Genomic DNA, 21142 nt, shown 5'->3' with positions numbered 1-21142 from the left:
ACTCACCCGGCTCCCTCGCAGTGTCCTGTCCTCGCCGCACCTTCTCCTGTATGCGGTCACGTGGGGGGGCGGGCGCACAGGGGGTGGGGACAGGGATCTTTATTTTAAACGCGAGAAACAAAAAAAAAAGGATTTTTCATATCTTCTCTACAGCAAACGCTGCTGCAGAGAAGATATGAATGGCGGCTTCAGCACCAGATGCAGGGGACAGTGCTTATCTCTAGCGCTGTCTCCTGCACGCTCCATGTAGTACCCAGTCGGCATACGGGCGGCACACGTGTGCCACACTGATGTGCCACAGAAACGCACGGACACGGATAATTCCGGTACCGATTTTTCCGGTACCGGAATTATCTGGACGTGTGAGACTGCCCTTACGAGGGTTGTAGAGTCCCGTTCTGCAGGCTGGTATTCCACAACCCAGACATTCTGTCTTATTCTTTCCAGCAACAATCAGGCTCTTACGGGGGAGCACTAGGGACACTTCAGATCTCTGTTGTTAGTATGTGATATTTAGAAAACTCTCCAATCTGGGGATTTTCACTGGTTTAATTTAAAAAAAATTGCAACCACAGACTGGCGTTAGGTGGTCTTTAAGCAAAAAAGATTTTAAGGACCCTGGTCCAGAAGCTGCATTAGGCTACTTTCACACATCAGGTTTTTTGTGTCAGGCTAAATCCGGCTAATGTTGTAAAAAAACGGATCCGACTTTTTTTTTGCGAAAAACTGATGCGCCGGATCCGTTTTTTAGCTGGATCCGGTTTTCCTTAATGCACATGTATTTTTTGTGCTCCTGGTTCCGGGAGAGGGTGAGAGAGACAGACCAGAGCGGAAAATCTCAATGATTTGCATTGAAAATATTATGAAAACCTGATCAGGACACCGGAGTCTTCTTTCACACCTCCGTTTCATCTGTTTTTGGCCGATTCCGTCACTGTGCGTTTTTCTGCAGGTCAAAAAAACGTTGCAGTGGACGTTTTGTCCATCCGCTGGAAAAGACTATTTGGACGGATCTGGCAAAAAAACAGATGAAACGTGTGGCCATCAGGCACAATCCGGTGCTAATACAACTCTATGGGAAAAAAACGGATCCGACGTAAAAAAAAAAAAAACGGATCCGTTTTTTTTTTTAAATTGCCGGATTGTGCCTGAAACAAAAAGCCTGATGTTTGAAAGTAGCCTTAGTGTTAGGTGTCGAGTTCCCGCATCTGCACAGGGGGAATCTCGAACCATCTCCGCTGCGGTCTCCCATTCTTCTCCAGCCGCAGTGGAGTCTGCTCAGCGGAGACGTCGGTCCCAGTGTCTAGCTCAGGCTAATACTGGACGACTGGTTACTACTGCCCTTCCAGGCTCTGTTTTTGTAGCCAGCAATGTTCAGCAGCGAGCAGGTCTTTCTGGGACTAAGTCCAGATTTTCCCTTTCTGAGCATGCCCACGGGATGACCTCCCATTGGAGGTCGGGGGTCACATGCTTAGATACTGCAGCTGATCCCATTGGTCCTCTAGGAAGGTCCTAAAGGTGTTCTTCTGTGGCAGACTTTCATTGGTCCTTCTCGGAAGGTCTTGTACTTGCTGCGGCTATAAAAGGTTTGCATGGCCGCACGGCCATGCGCTAGTATACAATTGTTATCGTGTGTGTGTGTTGATGAGTGCAAGTCGTTCCTTAAAAAAACCATCCCTTGTGTATGACTGTTCGCGTAAGGTGTATGGCTGCAATCTAGCGCCCGGCTGAACTCACAGCTTTAACACACGAAACAGCGTCTAACTGCTGTGACCACCAGTGCAGCGCCGTGCGCTATTAGAGCGCTTACCTTACCCAAGTCTGGGTGGTTAGTGGCGTCCGCTAGTGTGGCACAGCATGCACTTCTGTGCATATTAGTTATCTCTGATACCCCAATTGTGGTGTCGATCGCAAGAGGTCTACACTAACTCTAATCCTGTGTCCTGGGATAGAGTTCTGTGGTTCCTTGCATGCGCTCTCTGTGCAGTACCGCGACCCTATGACTTAACAGGGATCGCTTTCTTCATCGCTTTCTGTTGAATTATAATAACTAAGGGTCCATTTACCTGATTAACTGCCGACAGCACTAAGGACCTCTGATCAGCTTCTTCTTTGCTAATTGGTGGTCATCTAACAGCCTCCATACAGAGGCCGACCACCCTTCAGATGCACACTCTACAACGTGTAATACATCTCTCAGTACACATAGGCGGCCATCGTTCTCACCACTGTGAGTCCTGAGTGCACAGGGCCAGGGAGATGGACATACCATTGGTGCAACCTGTGCAGCCGCACAGGGGCCCGAGAGATAAGGAGGCGACTAGCATCTCCAAAATAGGTGTAATTGTACACCATGAGGAGCTATTGGAGTGCAAAGGGCCATATTCTGTTCTTGCACAGGGGCCCTTTTCTGTGTCCACCGATGTGCATCCAAGAACGATGATCTACAGTACTGCACAAAAAATAATTTCACCAAACAATCAAGCACCTTTGTCAGGTGACGGCAGCCTCTTTAGACTGCATGATTATCATAAAACAAGCATTCCTGGAGATACTCATTCACGATAATCCTGCAGTGTTACGGTATGTGCACACGTTGCGGATTTGCCTGCGGATCCGCAGCGGATTGGATGCTGCAGATTTGCAGCAGTTTTCCATCCGGTTTACAGTACCATGTAAACCTATGGAAAACAAAATCCGCAGTCCACATGCTGCGGAAAATACCGCACAGAAACGCTGCGTTGTATTTTCTGCAGCATGTCAATTCTTTGTGCAGATTCCACAGCGTTTTACACCTGTTCCTTAATAGGAATCCGCAGGTGTAAAAACGCAGGTGAAATCCGCACAACAAAAACGCTGGAAATCCACGGTAAATCCGCGGGTAATGCGCAGGTATAACGCAGTTCGTTTTTGCCTGCAGGTTTTTCAGAAACTGAGCGGAAAAATCCGAAACGTGTTCACATAGCCTAAATGATCCTCAGGAATCAGCCAGTGGGCTCCTTCTTATCTTTCTCTGATCTCTTCTGTGCTGATTTTTGTCCACAAACCACATCAAAGTTGACCTGATCTTTGATTTGGTCATAAATCAGCTCAGAAAAAAAAAAGACATAAAAGAATTGAAAATTCTCTGTCAAAACAAGCTCTCTGATTATAGTTAACCCATTCTGCAGCCAGAAACGTACATGGAAACGAGCAGCCTGAAAAACTACAGTAAATGGTGCAATTTTTTTATCAATTATTTTAGCCTAAAATAAATGCATCTAAGTTAAAAAAATAAAAACCCCAAAGGTGTCATTAATATACCCTTCAAGTTCTGCTATATATTGTGTTAGAATATAATGTGATAGAATCTGCCAGATCTATAGATCCGCATTGCTATGGATCTTGCCAGTAGCAGTTTGGTACCCCAGCCTTTGTAGCATATCCTGCCATAAATATGTTGCAGTGTCATTTTTGCTGTACAAGGTGCATTGATCCTCGCTGCGTTTTCGCTCTGAATGTATATTTCCCAGTGTGTATTATAGCAGCACTAATAGAGAATCACAGTGTATTTCCCTTTATTGGACGTTATGATGTATTTATGACCATTGTCTTCTTTCTGATTCACGGATTCGATGTATCACAATCCAAGAACTCTGATCATCATTCACCACATTATACGACAAATGGCACATCTGGGAAGAAGCTTCATCTATTACCAGAAAATGGTTCTTCTCCGGTTTGACGCTGTCAGTGATGATGTCATGAAACCAATTACTACATTTTATTTCAATCTAATTTTTGACTAAGAAAAAGTAGAGGCAAAACTGACATTCCGAGTAGACGGGGATCAGTCTAGACTGGCAGGCTTCAATCGGCATAACGTTTACCATATTGTATATTTTGCCTTGATTTCCTCTGTAACATATCCTAAAATTACTTTGTAAAAAAGAAAAAAAGGTATCGTCTTTGTGCATAGACATATTAGGGCTTCATAATGGAATGAAAGCAATCACTGTCCTTGCTGTCATTTGGGTGATTCTACTCAACCAGGAAAAGGTGGACGAAGTGGCATAACTTCAGTTAACTTCAGTGGATCTGGCTGAAAAAATGCACAGATGTCCATGTGATAAGTGATCAGGTGGGATCTGGGTCCAAGAAATACGACGTGGGTTCATATAAACCCTAAAAAGGGATTGTTCATGTTCGAACACATTTTTTTTTCCCTACATGTATCCATAACCTGTCTCCTCCATATATCTCTGAACTAATCTCCTGATATCTTCCCTCACGTGATCTCCGGTCCTCCCAAGACCTCCTTCTCTCCTCCACACTTATCTGCTCACCCAACCGCCTCCAAGACTTCTCCCGAATATCCACCATCCTCTGGAATTCTTTGCCCCAACAAGTCTGACTATCAACCACATTCGGATCCTTCAGACAGAACCTGAAAACCCATCTCTTCAGGAAAGCCTACAGCCTGCACTGACCCCACAGCCTCCTCATCACTACCGAAGCTACCGCCTCACCAACACCGGAGCTCCTGCAACCCTCAACCTACTGTCTCCATCCCCACCATCATGTAGAATGTAAGCCCGCAAGGGCAGGGTCCTCGCCCCTCTGTATCAGTCTGTCATTGTTAGTTTGCTTACTGTAAGTGATATCTGTAATTTGTATGTAACCTCTTCTCATGTACAGCACCATGGAATCAATGGTGCTATATAAATAAATAATAATAATATTTGGGGCTTAAAATAATATTTGCAATTGGGTTTCATTAAAAAATTTGCATCGTTGGCCATTTACAGCCGGTGTGTGTTGCACTGTCTACTGATGGCTGAACCATTAACTTGAGGATTTATTCAGTAAGTTTATTCCAGCAGGAGAATTTGAAACTCTTATCGGTCTTTTTCTGAGCTAATTTATGTTCACAGACTCCTTCACACTCGAATGTGCTGGAGAGCAAAGAATCTGTAAAAGGCAAACGGTGCAAAATTTTTAATGAAACCCAATAGCAAAAATTATTTTAGCCCCAAATACATGCATTTAAATAAAAAAAAGTCCCCAAAAAGATGAACAACTCCCTTAATCCAGCTCTGTAGACATGAAGACACAAAAGAGCACAGTGAGGTCAAAAATACTCTGTTGTAAAAAAAAAAAAAATCACAGTAATAAGTAAGTGCTTGTCAAAAGATGGAAAATAAACAGGGTATTTAGTTGATACTTTTTTTGCAAAAAAAATGTATACTAAGCTGCTCCACCAATCGTCAAGGTATACCCATATAGAGCAGTCCTACCTAATGTATATAATCCCTATCTGATGTATTTAAAAACCTGATCATCTGTATAGTACCTGTATAAGCAGGGTTCAGAGGAGGAATATGCATGTGGACATGCAGGATGGAACAGCTAAATGCAAATAACCCACAAAGGAGTGGTGGACTCCCCAGTCTTGTAGAAACAAGAGAACAATTATAGAACCAGAAACACATGGGCTACTTGCACATTGAACAAGTCTGTAAGAACATGTTCACACACCACCAAGAAACTTGAAGACGCAAAAGAGCACAGTGAGGTCAAAAATACTTTGTTGTAAAAAAACAAATTACAGTAATAAGCAAGTGCTAGTCAAAAGATGGAAAAAAACAGGGTATTTAGTTGTTACTTTTTTTTTGCAAAAAAAGTATACTAAGCTGTTTTTGTACAACAGTATTTTTGACCTAACTGTGCTCTTTTGTGTCTTCAAGTTTCCTGGTGGTGTGTGTGAACATGTTCTTACAGACTTGTTCAATGTGCAAGTAGCCCATGTGTTTCCAGCTCTGTAGACATGACATACGTAAATAATAATTTCCACCAAATATTCTATGAAGTTTTCTGGAGTCAATTCAGGTTCAATGTGGTAAAACTAACTTGTGTGTACATCATAATTTTCGTCCTAGAAAGGTCACCATGTGTACAATAAGCTTATTTAACTCCTAGTATGGCCTATAATTTACTGGGCTTGCTTTAAAGGGGTGGATAGGTTATCTATATGCTGGGTTCGGACCACCCCTTTAAGTGCAAAAAATGCATGACAATGCAATGTAAGTTTCCATAGAACTCTCAACTGAGAAGGTACGTAAAGCTTTTTTTTTAGTCTTACCAAAGATCACACCCAGATCACACCAATCATGCACCACCAATGAATATCAATATTTCTTACATAACTTTCTACCAAAAGGAGATGAAACATAAAATGTAAAAAAAATTAAGAAAGAAAAAAATTCAGTATATGCATATATCAATACAAGATAAACATTGTCTCACCATTCTGCTTGGCGGTCTCATAATCCTCTTTACAGACTAACCGTCCATCCTCCATCAGGTAAAACTCATCTCCGGTGGCCAGCTGTCGACTGCAGATGATGCAGGAGAAACAATGTAGATGATACACAAAGTCTTGGGCTTTCCGTACCACTTGGGTTGGGGGGATCCCTTGTTGGCAGGCCGTACACTTGGTGCCAAATCGTCTGGTAAAGATAAATATAATCATAGATTACTTAAGAGAACAGTAAAATTAGTCAAGGAAATTCAGTACAACTAATGTCGTTTTCTTTTCATAACTTGTGTCATCCTCCATGTGGAGGTGAAGCTTTAGACGTGTAAAGTCACCATATGGGTGTATTTCGCCAATTAATATTAATGTCTAGGGCTACACAATAATAGAGTATGTCTGGTTGGATCAGGTTCTGACTCAATATTAGGCTCCTAGCAGAGCTAAGATCCAAAGGTTCAGCTAAAACAAACGAGGTTGGCTTTAGAACCAATCATTTTTGGCTAGGATCCATCTTAGATCACGTCTTACTGATGATATGACCTGACGTGTACAATGACAGAGAGTTTGATATTTGCCATTGACCTCCTCCCAAGTATTTCCGACACTCATTAAGACCACTTCTCTATCCTCTTCTTTATACCAGTGTAGGACTGGGGTAGCAAGGGCCAACAAGTAAAATTGAATCCAGGGACCCACTGTTCAGCTGCATGCAAAAATAGTCTCACCCTAGTGCAAAACTTTACTAATGTTTCAATATAATCTTAAACAAAATTGTTTGTATAATGAATGATTAAATGTTGCCTTTCTATGTAAACATTGAATCAAGTGTATTCCCACAGTTCAATAGCACTCCATGAGAGCGGCCCACCGGGAGATTCACCTGCTCTCCTATGGGCCAGTCCGAGGCTGCTTAACTCTCTCTATACTTTGCAGGCATGCTACAAAATTCCAAAAAGTTATTTTAAAACTTACACAAGCACACAAAGTTTACGAATTTCTCTGCCTACGTACATGGATTGAGAGCGATCTGTGCTTCTGAGGACCACTTACCATCTACCACATTCATACACTTGGCTGCCTTTTAATAATAATAATAATAATAATAATATTTAATTTTTCTTTTAAATGGTATGTTTTCATACAGCAAATTCTATGTGAATTTACAGGTGGAAAATTCCCATTGTATTACAGTTGCAGCATTGTGGATGAGATTTTACCAAATACTTTCTCTGCAAATTTTCTGTTGTGGAGAATCCTCTGCACATCAGTCCAATGTAACTGAACCCTAAGGAATATAGTTTAACCGATGTGCTAAGGTATTCCTCTGATAATGGGCCCTCAGGATCTACCCAAATGATCAATTCGTTCTTACATGTGTAGCATTAATTTTGATATTCCATCATTACAATACAATACAAATGCAAAAAGGTGTTTAAAAAAAATCCCAAACTAGATTAGAGTAAGAAAAGAAGTCTAAACATAACAAATAAGCCCTGTTCATGTAAGCCAAACACTAGTTGTAGCAATAATTTTACATTGATAGAATTTAAAAAAAACAATTTAACTGTCTCAACACAACTAATATAACAAGTGGCTTCTTCAAATTAAACACAAAATATCACTTTTACTGACTTCTGCAGTCTCCGAATAATTTACCCCTTCGTGATAAGCATCTTTAGTACTTAGTAGATCACTTCTGACTGTTATAAGCAGCTGCAAATGTGGTGTACAGCCAGACACCGGCTTCTGGCATGCTTGGGATCATTCTTCTGTTGGAAGGTCCAATGATGTAAAGGCTCTGGACTCTTCACAGAAGGCATGACGTTTTCTACCATGATTTCCTGATACTTCATTGATATACCCTTCCTCTACAACTTGCAGGTTTCCAGTGCCAAAAGAGGGCAGATAACACAAGAGCATCACGGAGCCACCATTTGACGGTGGGTCACCACCATGCTTCACTGTAGGCATCATGGAGTCACCACAATGCTTCACTGTAGGCAGGCTGTTCTTTTAAGCATAAGCTTCATTCTTTTTCCTCTAGGCATATCGCTGATCCCAGTGCCCAGAAAAGTTCCAGTGTGTTTGATTGCTGAAGATAACTGAATCCTGCAATTATTTCTGTGTCTTATTTATTTGGCTTTGAGCATAATGGAGCAGTCTATTCTTGTGCTCATAGATCAGTAGAGACATACATCTTAGAGTTCGGGTATGGAGAACTGTACCACTTAGTATGTGTGTCATGCTTCTGGATTTGAACCTTTGATCCTGTGTTCTATGCTCGGCATGTCTTTCCACAGATACACCTTTTTCCTTGGGTGTTTCAGTTCTGTTATCATTCTGTCTGTTTTGAGTAACAGATGTGTTTAATTTACTCTGTTTGTCTGCCCTATCACCTTTCGGGTGCAGCTTTAACTACCTTCTCCTTCCGGTGTTTCCAGCTATTGATAGGCTTTGTTTTATTAATTCACTTTGTTGTGGCTTATGTTGGTGGCAGCTATTTTGTGTAGGTCTCCTTTACTACTTTAGGGAACTGCTACTCTAGAGATCCTAGGAGCTGCTAAGGACATTCAGGGTAAGTCGCCACCGAGTGTGGGGGCACCATTGCGTTATCTTAGGGTGTCAAGCTCTGCGGTAAGGCAGGGGCAGACCAGGGTCAGAGGAGAGCTTTTTCTAGTCTTGCCTTGTGCAGGCATGTACTACGGAGGACAAAGAATGAACTTCAATCCAATATTGCAGCCAGCGGGTAAGGAAAAGGTGAATCAAACACCCAAAAACCCCGCCCCTATGGCTGAAAATTGTTCCCTCCAAATTCAGGTGAGGCCGGTTTCACACGTCAGTGGCTTCGGTACGTGAGGTGACAGTTTCCTCACGTACCGGAGACACTGACTCACGTAGACACATTAAAATCAATATGTCTCTGCACCCATAGGTGTGGAGCCGCATATTCATCACTGTAATGGTCGGCACCACGTGACCGCTCATACAGGAGAATCTGCGGCGAGGAGAAGAAGCAGCGAGGGAGCCGGGTAAGTATTTTATTAACAGCGTGGGGGGGGGGGTGGTGCACAGGGGGTGGGAGGGGGTTGGGGACAGAGATCTTTTTTTTAGACACCAAAAAAAAAAAAAAAAAAGATTTTTCATATCTTCTCTCCAGCGAACGCTGCTGGAGAGAAGAAATGAATGGCGGCTTCAGCACCAGATACAGGGGACAGCGCTTAACTGTAGCGCTGTCTCCTGCACGGTGTGCCACACTGATGTGCCACGTGAGCACACGGACACGGATAATTCCGGTACCGATTTCTCCGGTACCGGAATTATCTGGACGTGTGAGACTGGCCTGACAGAGCCCCTTTAAAATGGAAATTTCTGGAGTTAATGGCTGATATAATAAAAAAGTATTTCTTGACTATTGATTCGGAAAATGCTAATTCACGGTGACAGGGCCGCTTTAAATGTAATTAAGCCTAACCCCAGAATAAATGTTCCTGACTGTTAAACTTGGCTTCTGTCTCTGAATCCTTCTTGACATTCTGAGCATCGCGGCGGTGACGGCTTCCAGCTATCTCAGTACTTCCAAGGATAAAGCCTGCATTGCTGGGATTGTATTTTCAAGGCTGTGGAGAAGACATTCGACAGCGCGGGATGTAAGAGTATCAGTATTAGACTATAACAAAACACAGCCTATAAATACAAGCCGGCTATCTGCAGCCATGATTACAGAGGTTAGGGTGACCACCAGCGAGGGAGGGCCGCCAACATGAGAAGATTGCATTAGATATTCTGTGTCAGGGGGCACAGCTGGGTTTAGGCTGATTGTGAGCGGCTAAGACCGTGTACTGAGCCCCGGCATCATCTGCCTGTGTATATGGGTGAAAGGCCAAAACACCCCTTGGAATATCACGCCGGTCCTATCTTATTGCTTATCAAGAGGGTGCTTCTTTCTGGTGATTTATCATCGTCATGTAAGATACATTGATCGGCCGTAATATTAAAACTACAGATGGTCAAGCGGTGCGATATATTAGGGTGTGTTCACGTTGAGGTTTTTGGCTGAACTTTTGGAGTAGAAACTCTTCAAAAACCACAAGTTTTAATTGGAGAGTTTCTGCTTCAAAAGCTCAGCAACAAAAAAAAAAACTCCGTGTGAACACACCCTAAGGCCACATTTACTATTTGGTCAGTATTTTACATCAGTACTTGTAGGCCATAACCAGGATAATTAATACAGAGATGGTGGTGACGTGTTTCTATTATACTTTTCCTTTGATTGTTCCACTCCTGGTTTTGGATTACAATTACTGATGAACAAATACTCAACGTGTGAACATGGCCTTAAGGGTATGTGCACATATTCAGTATTTGCAGAAGAAACACTTGCTGCAAATACTGGAGTGTTTGGCAGGAAAACACTGCATAAAATAAGTGCGTTTTTGATGCGTTTTTACCCCCCTCCATTTGAATGGGTGAAAAAACACTAAAAATTCTCAAGGGATTGACTGTGACACTGCTTCAAATCTGCAAGGAAAAAATAAGCAATGTGTGCATAAGATTTCAGAAATCGATCCACTTTGCTGGCATAGTAAAACGCTGCATTATTTCCTCAATAATGCATGGAAAAAATGCATAAAAAATGTTTTGGGTGATTTTTTGGTTTTGCTGATTTTCTGCATCTATTATGTAAATGATATTACTTGCATTTTTTCACTGCAGTTTGAGTGAATTTTTAATTAGTTTTCAAAGCTGCATTTTTGGTCTCTTTTTGATACATGATGTTTATAATAAAGCTCATTTGTTTTAGATACTTCCTGATATTTGGGTTTTACAAAACTTCATGTTCGGATTAAATGCATTTTAGTGCATTTCCACAGAACTAAAAACACATGTGCGCTTTTACCTGAAGATTTTCCATATCTAATGCAATTGTATGAGGAAAAATCCTATGCACTTTGCTGAAACCGTAAGATGGTGCATTTTTGACACAGCAATAATAGGCAGAGTTAAAAACTCATCGTGTGCGCTCAGTCTTAGGCAGCAAGTGAACAGTCACTTCTCTAAGTCAATGTGTTGGATGCAGAAAAATGGGAATCTGAGCAACTATGAAAAGTGTCAGGTTGTGATTAGTGATGAGCGGGTGTGCATTCTTGTGTCCTAATTGAGTACTTTTGGCGTGCTCGAAAACAATGCTCGAGTCGCCACAGCTGCATGTCTCATGGGTGTTCGACAGCTGCAACACATGCAGGGATTGCTAAACAGTTGTGATGGTTAGACGACTGGGTCAGAGCATCTATATAACGACGGGTCTTGTGGGTCTCGTTCCCAGTATGCACAGAGTTAGTACCTACCCAATGTGGTTGAGGATGTGACAACCAGTGAACTAGTGACCAAGTGTTGGGTGCCCAAGGCTCATTACTGAGCAAGGAGAGCAAGCCTTTGCCCGATCCGTTCCTTTGCAGCTTACTGAATATGTAGCTGTGCTGCTGCAGACTTGTCCATTTACAATGGGTATTGGAACTGCACCGTGGAGCAGAAAGAAGGCGATCTGGTGTGATTAATTTTGATTTTTTTTTTTTATATCATGTGGTCAGTAGTGATGAGCGAGTATACTCGTTGCTCCGGTTTTCCCGAGCACGCTCGGGTGGTCTCCAAGTATTTGTGACTGCTCGAAGATTTAGTTTTCATCGCCGCAGCTGAGTGATTTACAGCTACTAGCCAGCTAGAATACATGTGGGGATTCCCTAGCAACCAGGCAACCCACACATGTGCTCAGGCTGGCTAGTAGCTGTAAATCATTCAGCTGCGGCGATGAAAACTAAATCTCCGAACACTAACAAATACTCGGAGACCACCCGAGCGTGCTCGGGAAAACCCGAGCAACGAGTATATTCGCTCATCATTAGTGGTCAGCATTATAAATATTCATGTGTGCTGAGCAATGGGTCCTACCATGTGGATGTTGTCATGTACCACGTATGTAGCCATTGTATAGACCAAGTACCCCCCATCATGCCATAGACATTCAATAATTTCAGCAGGATGATGCCCCCAGTACAATTTTCAGGAATGGTTAGAGGAACATGACAAAGACTTCAAGTTCATGACTTGGTCTCCAAATTTCCCAAATCTCAATCCAATCAATCAATCATCTGTGGGATGTGCTGAAAAAAACAAAACAAAACAGATCCATTAAAGCCCACCTGACAACTTACAGGATCTGCTGCTAACATCTTGTGCCAAATACCATCATTGCGCACCACTGCGATATATTCACGCATTGCATATTTGCTACAGAAAGTCCTTCTAACTGTTCCATTAATCTGAACTCAGTGGCGTACGGTACCACCAATGGTGACAGATTACGAGGCCGCTATGGGGCCGGTGAGTTGGGGGGAACCCGATGCCAGAGGCGGCACTGCCCCCATCGTGGATGCTGATACGGTTGAAAGCAATGATGGAAGAGGGAAGCATCTGCTCCCTCCATCATTCTCCCTCAGTGTCTGAGATCTGACATCTCAGCACAGCGGGCATGATGACGGCACTGTATTGTCCCCACTGCGCTTCACATCACACACTGAAGAGACCAGATCAACGGTGAATTGAGATGAGGTGAGCATCTATTATTTGGGTTTTGTTTTTTTTTAAGAAATTAGTACATTGTGTAGTAGATTATACTATATAAAGTGCAATGAGAGCACATTATACTTTATGGAGGACAATGGGGGCACATTATACTATACAGAGAACTATGGGGAACGCATTATACTATATGAAGTGCAATGAGGAACATTATACTATATAGAGGACTATGAGGAGTGCATTATACTATATAGAGGACTATGAGGGGTGCATTATACTATATGGAGGGCAATTGGGGTGCATTATACTATATAGAGGACTATGAGGGTACATTATACTATATGGAGGGCAATGGGGGCATATTATACTATACGGAGGCGCATTATACATTATGGAGAACTGTGGGGTGCATTATACTATATGGAGGACTATGAGGGGTGCATTATACTATATAGAGGACTATGAGGGGTGCATTATACTATATGGAGGGCAATTGGGGTGTATTATACTATATAGAGGACTATGAGGGTACATTATACTATATGGAGGGCAATGGGGGCATATTATACAATACGGAGGCGCATTGTACAAAGGAGGGCAACAAAATTAATAAAGGGGATGGGAGAACTACAATACCCAGATAGATTAGCGAAATTAGGATTATTTAGTCTAGAAAAAAGACGACTGAGGGGCGATCTAATAACCATGTATAAGTATATAAGGGGACAATACAAATATCTCGCTGAGGATCTGTTTATACCAAGGAAGGTGACGGGCACAAGGGGGCATTCTTTGCGTCTGGAGGAGAGAAGGTTTTTCCACCAACATAGAAGAGGATTCTTTACTGTTAGGGCAGTGAGAATCTGGAATTGCTTGCCTGAGGAGGTGGTGATGGCGAACTCAGTCGAGGGGTTCAAGAGAGGCCTGGATGTCTTCCTGGAGCAGAACAATATTGTATCATACAATTATTAGGTTCTGTAGAAGGACGTAGATCTGGGTATTTATTATGATGGAATATAGGCTGAACTGGATGGACAAATGTCTTTTTTCGGCCTTACTAACTATGTTACTATGTTACTATGTTACTATTATACATTATGGAGAACTGTGGGGTACATTATACTATATTGAGGTCTATGGGAGTGCATTATACTATATGGAGGGAAATGGGAGCACATTATACTATATGGAAAACAATGGGGGCACATTATACTATATGGAGGGCAATGGGGGCACATTATACTATATGGAGGACTATGGGGGTGCATTATGCTATATGGAGGACAATGGTGGTGCATTATACTATATGGTGAGCAATGAGTGTGCATTATACTACATGTTGGGCAATGGGGGTGCATTATACAATATGGAGGGTGATTGGAGTGCATTATACTACAACCTCTGGCAAAAATTATGGAATCACCGGCCTTGGAGAATGATCATTCAGTTATTTAATTTTGCAGAAAAAAAGCAGATCACAGACATGGCACAAAACTACAGTCATTTCAAATGACTACTTTCTGGCTTTAATAGACACTAAAAGAAACCAAGAACAAAAAAGTTGTAGTCAGTAATGGTTACTTTTTTAGAACAAGCAGAGGGAAAAAATTATGGACTCACTCAATTATGTGGGAAAAAATATGGAATTACCCTCTAAATTTCGATTCCCAAAACTAACACCTGCATCAAATTAGATCTGCTCATTATTCTGCATCTAAAAAGGAGTGATCACACCTTGGAGAGCTCTTGCACCAAGTGGACTGACATGAATCATGGCTCCAACACGAGAGATGTCAATTGAAACAAAGGAGAGGATTATCAAACTGTTAAAAGAAGGTAAATCATCACGCAATGTTGCAAAAGATGTTGGTTGTTCACAGTCAGCTGTGTCTAAAATTTGGACCAAATGCAAACAACATTGGGAAAGTTGTTAAGGGCAAACATACTGGTAGACCAAGGAAGACATCAAAGCGTCAAGACCGGAAACTTAAAGCAATATGTCTCCAAAACAGGAAATGCACAACAAAACAAATGAGGTCTGTGACCGAACTTAAGTAACCGCCTAAAGGAAATGGGATTTACATACAGAAAAGCTAATCGAAAGCCATCATTAACACCTAAACAGATAAAAACAAGGTTACAATGGGCTAAGGAAAAGCAATAATGGACTGTGGATGACTGGATGAAAGTCATTTTCAGTGATGAATCGCGAATCTGCATTGGGCAAGGTGATAATGCTGGAACTTTTGTTTGGTGCCGTTCCAATGAGATTTATAAAGATGACTGCCTGAAGAGAACATACAGATTTCCAAAGTCATTGATGATTTGGGGCTGCATGTCAGGTCAAGGCACTGGGGAGATGGCTGTTATTACATCTTCAATAAATGCACAAGTTTACGCTGATATTTTGGACACTTTTCTTATCCCATCAATTGAAAGGATGTTTGGGGATGATGAAATCATTTTTCAAGATGCTAGTGCATCCTGCCGTAGAGCAAAAACTGTGCAAACATTCCTTGAAAATAAACACATTAGGTCAATGTCATGGCCTGCAAGTAGTCCAGATCTCAATCCAATTGAAAATCTTTGGTGGATGTTGAAGAAAATGGTCCATGACAAAGATCAAACCTGCAAAGCTGATCTGGCAACAGCAATCAGAGAAAGTTGGAGCCAGATTGATGAAGAGTACTGTTTGACACTCATTAACCTCTTTCTGACATTAGACGTACTATCCCGTCGAGGTGGTATGGGCCCCGTATGTCCACCGACGGGATAGTACGTCTAATGCAATTAACCGCGCTCACGGGGGGAGTGCGGCCGATCACGGCCGGGTGACAGGTGACTATCACAGCTGACATCCGGCACTATGTTCCAGGAGCAGTAACGGACTGCTCCTAGCACATTAACCCCCAGAACACTGCGATCAAACATGATCGCAGCGTTCCGGCGGCATAGGGAAGCATTGCGCAGGGAGGGGGCTCCCTGCATGCTTCCCTGAGACCCTCGGAGCAACGCGATGTGATCGCGTTGCTCCGAGGGTCTCCTACCTCCTCCTCCCTGCAGGCCCCTGATCCAAAATGGTCGCGGTGCTCCTTCCGGGTCCTGCAGGGAGGTGGCTTGCAAGCACCTGCTCAGAGCAGGCACCAGCAAGCCTCCTGCAGTGCCTGTCAGATCGCTGATCTGACACAGTGCATTGCAAAGTGTCAGATCAGCGATCTGACAATATATAGTGATGCCCTTCCCCCCTTTCCCGGGACAAAGTAAAAAAAAAAAACGTAAATAAATAATAAAAAAAATATATTGTTCCAATAAATACATTTCTTTATGTAAATAAAAACAATAAAAGTACACATATTTAGTATCGCCGAGTCTGTAACGACACGACCTATAAAACTGTCCCACTAGTTAACCCCTTCAGTGAACCCCGTAAAAAAAAAACTAGGCAAAAAACAATGCTTTATCATCATACTGCCAAACAAAAAGTGGAATAACACGCGATCAAAAAGATTTATATAAATAAACATGGTACCGCCGAAAACGTCATCTTGTCCCGCAAAAAACGAGCCGCCATACAACGTCATCAGCGAAAAAATAAAAAAGTTATAGCCCTCGGAATAAAGTGATGCAAAAATAATTATTTTTTCTATAAAATTGTTTTTGTTGTATAAAAGCACCAAAACATAAAAAAAATATAAATAATAATAATCTTTATTTTTAGATATCGCGAACATATTCTTTACAGTTTGCACACATTATCATCACTGTCCCCAATGGGGCTCACAATCTATATTCCCTATCAGTATGTCTTTGCAATGTGGGAGGAAACCGGAGAACCCGGAGGAAACCCACACAAACACGGAGAGAACATACAAACTCTTTGCAGATGTTGTCCAAGGTGGGATTAGAACCCAGGACTCCAGCGCTGCAAGGCTGCTGTGCTAACCACCGCGCCACCGTGCTGCCCAATAAATGAGGTATCGCAGTTAGGGTTGAAATTAGGCTTGGGGAGTGTTGGGGTTAGGGTTGGAGTTAGAATTGGGAGGTTTCCGCTATTTAGGCACACTAGGAGCTCTGCAAACGCAACATGATGGCCAATCTCAATCCATACAATTCTGCATTGAAAAAGTAAAACGCTGCTCCTTCTCTTCTGAGCTCTGACGTGCGCCCAAACAGGGGTTTACTCCCACATATGGGGTATCAGCGCACTCAGGACAAATTGGACAATAACTTTTGGGGTCCAATTTCTCCTGTTACCCATGGGAAAATACAAAAACTAGGGGCTAAAATATTATTTTTGTGGAAAAAAATATTTTTTTTTATTTTCATGGCTCTGCGTTATAAACTTTAGTGAAACACTTGGGGGTTCAAAGTGCTCACCACACATCTAGATAAGTTCCTTGGGCATCCAGTTTCCAAAATGGGGTCATTTGTGGGGGGTTTCTACTGTTTAGGTACATCAGGGGCTCTCCAAACACAACGTGATGCCCGCAGACCATTCCATCAAAGTCTGCATTCCAAAACGCCACTTCTTCCCTTCCGAGCTCTGCCATGCTCCAAAACCGTAGTTTTCTCCCACATATGGAGTATTAGCGTACACAGGACAAATTGCACAACAACTTTTGGGGTACAATTTCTCCAAATACCCTTGGGAAAATACAAAATTGGGGGCTAAAAGATCATTTTTGAGGGAAAAAAATAGGTTTTTTAATTTTCACGGCTCTACATTATAAACTTCTGTGAAGCACTTGGGGGTTCAAAGTGCTTACCACACATCTAGATAAATTCCTTAGGAAGTCTACTTTCCAAAGTGGGGTCACTTTTGGGGGATTTCCACTGTTCAGGCATATCAGGGGCTCTCCAAACGAGACATGGCGTCCCATCTCAATTCCAGCCAATTTTGCATTGAAAAGTCAAATGGTGCTCCTTCTCTTCTGAGCTCTGCCATGCGCCCAAACAGTGGTTTACCCCCACATATGGGGTATCAGCGTACTCAGGACAAATTGTACAACTTTTGGGGTCCAATTTCTCCTGTTACCCTTGGTAAAATAAAACAGATTGAATCAGAAGTAAAATTTTTTTGTGAAAAAAGTTAAAAGTTCATTTTTTTTTAAACATTCCAAAAATTTCTGTGAAACACCTGAAGGATTAATGAAATTCTTAAATGCCGTTTTTAGAATGGTGTCGCACTTGGGTATTTTCTATCATATAGATCCCTCAAAGTGACTTCAAATGTGATGTGGTCCCTAAAAACAAAATGGTGTTGTAAAAATGAGAAATTGCTGGTCAACTTTTAACCCTTATAACTCCCTAACAAAAAAAAAATTGGTTCCAAAATTGTGCGGATGTAAAGTAGACATGTGGGCAATGTTACTTATTAAGTATTTTGTGTGACATATCTCTGTGATTTGAGGGCATAAAAATTCAAAGTTGAAAAAATGCGAAATTTTCAACATTTTCGCTAAATTTCAGCTTTTTACAAATAAACTAAAGTAATGTCAAGGAAAGTTTACCACTAACATGAAGTACAATATGTGATGAGAAAACAGTGTCAGAATCACCATCATCCGTTGAAGTATTGCAGAGTTATAACCTCATAAAGGGACAGTGGTCAGAATTGTAAAAATTGGCCCTGTCATTAACATGCAAACCACCCTTGGGGGTAAAGGGGTTAAATCCATGCCTCAGAGACTGCAAGCTATAATAAAAGCCAGATGTGGTGCAACAAAATACTAATGATGTGTTGAAGTGTTTTCTTGTTTGTTTGTTTTTCATGATCCCATAATTTTTTACCACATAATTGAGTGAGTCCATAATTTTTCCCTCTGCTTGTTCTAAAAAAGTAACCATTACTGACTACAACATTTTTTATTCTTGATTTCTTTTAGTGTTTATTAACAACATAAAGTTGTCATTTAAAATGACTGTAGTTTTTTGCCATATCTGTGATCTGCTTTTTTTTCTACAAAATTAAACAACTCCAAGGCCGGTGATTCCATAATTTTTGCCAGGGGTTGTATATGGAAGGCAATGGGGGCATATTATACTATATGGGGGCACATTGTACTGTATTATACTATATGGAAGACAATGGGGGTACATTATACTATATTGGGGCACATTATACATTATGCAGAACTATGGGATGCATTATACTATGTGGAGGAGTATGGGTGGTGCATTATACTATATGAGAGCGATGGGGCACATTATACTATATAGAGAACTGTTGGGATGCATTATACCATATAGAGGGCAAAGGGGCACATTATACTACATGGAGGGCAATGGGGGCACATTATAATATATGAAGGGCAATGGTGGTGCATTATACTATATAAAGGACTATTATGGGTTTATGGAGGGCAATAAGAAACTATGATGGGTGCATTATACTATATAAAGAACTATGGGGTGCATTATACTGGAGGGCAATGGGGGTACATTACACTATATGGAGGACTATGAGGGGTGCATTATACTGTAGGAAAGGCAATGGGGGCACATTATATTATATGGAGGACTATGGTGGTGCATTATACTATATGGAGGCAATGGGGTGCATTATACTATATGGAGGGAAATGGGGTGCTTTATACGATGTGGCAGACAATGGGGGCGCATTATACTATGTGGAGAGCAATAGGGGCACATTATACTATATGGAGAACTATGGGGGTGCATTATACTACATGGTGAGCAATGGGTGTGCATTATACTATATGTAGGGCAATGGGGGTGCATTATACGATATGGAGGCTGATGGGAGTGCATTACACTACATGCAAGGCAAGGGGGGCATATTATACTATATGGAGGACAATGGGGGAACATTATACTATATTATACTATATTGAAGACAATGGGGTGCATTATACTATATGAGAGCAATGGGGGCACATTATACTATATGGAGGACTATGGGGGTTCATTATGCTATATGGAGGCAATGGGGTGCATTATACTATATGAAGGGCAATGGGGCGCATTATACTACATGGAGGGCAATGAGGGTACATTATACTATACAGAGGACAGTGGGGGCACACTAGACTATATGGAGGACTATGGGGGTGTGTTATGCTATATGGAGGACAATTCAGGGTGCATTATACTATATGGTGAGCAATGGGTGTTGATTATACATGTAGGGAAATGTGGGTACATTATACAATATGGAGGGCGATGGGAGTGGATTATACTATATGGAAGGAAATGGGGGCATATTATACTATATGGAGGGCAATGGGGGAACATTATACTATATTGTACTATATGGAAGACAATGGGGGTGCGTTATACTATATGGAGGCACATTGTACATTATGCAGAACTATGGGTTGCATTATACTATATGGAGGACTATGGGTGGTACATTATACTATATGAGAGCAATGGAGGCACATTATACTTTACAGAGAACTGTTGGGGTGCATTATACTATATGGAGAGCAAAGGGGCACAGTATACTACATGGAAGGCAAAAGGGGTGCTTTATACTATATGGAGAACTATGGGGCTACATTATAATATATGGAAAGCAATAGCGGCGCATTATACTGTATGGAGGTGCATTATACATTATGGAGAAATATGGGGCACATTACACTATATGGAGGACTATGGGGGTACTTTATACTATATGGAAAGCAATGGGGGCACATTATACTATATGGAGGACAATGGGGCACATTATACTATATGGAGGGCAAGAGGGCGCATTACACTACATGGAGGCGCATTATACATTATGGAGAACTATGGGGCACATTATACTATATTGAGGTCTATGGGAGTGCATTATACTATATGGAAGGCAAGGGGGTCACATTATACTATATGGAGGGCAATGGGGTGCATTATACTATGTGGAGGGCAATGGGGTCACATACTATATGGAGGACTATAGGGGTTGCATTATGATATATGGAGGGCAATGGGGTGCATTATTCTATATGGTGAGCAATGGGTGTGCATTATACTACATGTAGGGCAATGGGGGCGCCTATATTGAAGGCAATGGTGGTGCATTATACTATATGGAGGCACATTATACATTATGCAGAACTATGGGATGCATTATACTATATGGAGGGCTTTGGTTGGTGCATTATACTATATGAGAGCAATGGGGGCACATTATACTATATAGAGAACTATTGGTGTGCATTATACTATATGGAGGGCAAAGGGCCACATTACACTACATGGAGGGCAATGGGGGTGCATTATATTATATGGAGGGCAATGGGTGCACATTATACTATATGGATG

At 41.8% G+C, this 21142-nt stretch overlaps 1 protein-coding gene across 1 annotated transcript in view; it reads right to left on the bottom strand.

The window, feature by feature from the left end:
- The window catches only part of LHX4 (LIM homeobox 4), a 76514-nt gene that overhangs the window by 7868 nt on the left and 47504 nt on the right, over window positions 1–21142 (bottom strand). The window contains exon 3 of the mRNA XM_069737721.1: window positions 6286–6488. Coding sequence (XP_069593822.1) covers window positions 6286–6488 — 203 coding nt within the window. The remainder of the gene's footprint in view (window positions 1–6285; window positions 6489–21142) is intronic.

Source organism: Ranitomeya imitator, chromosome 8 (genome assembly GCF_032444005.1).
Source record: "Ranitomeya imitator isolate aRanImi1 chromosome 8, aRanImi1.pri, whole genome shotgun sequence".
Lineage (NCBI taxonomy): Eukaryota > Metazoa > Chordata > Amphibia > Anura > Dendrobatidae > Ranitomeya > Ranitomeya imitator.
Note: the sequence above shows the minus strand (reverse complement) of the source record. Positions and strands in the feature narration are given on the sequence as shown.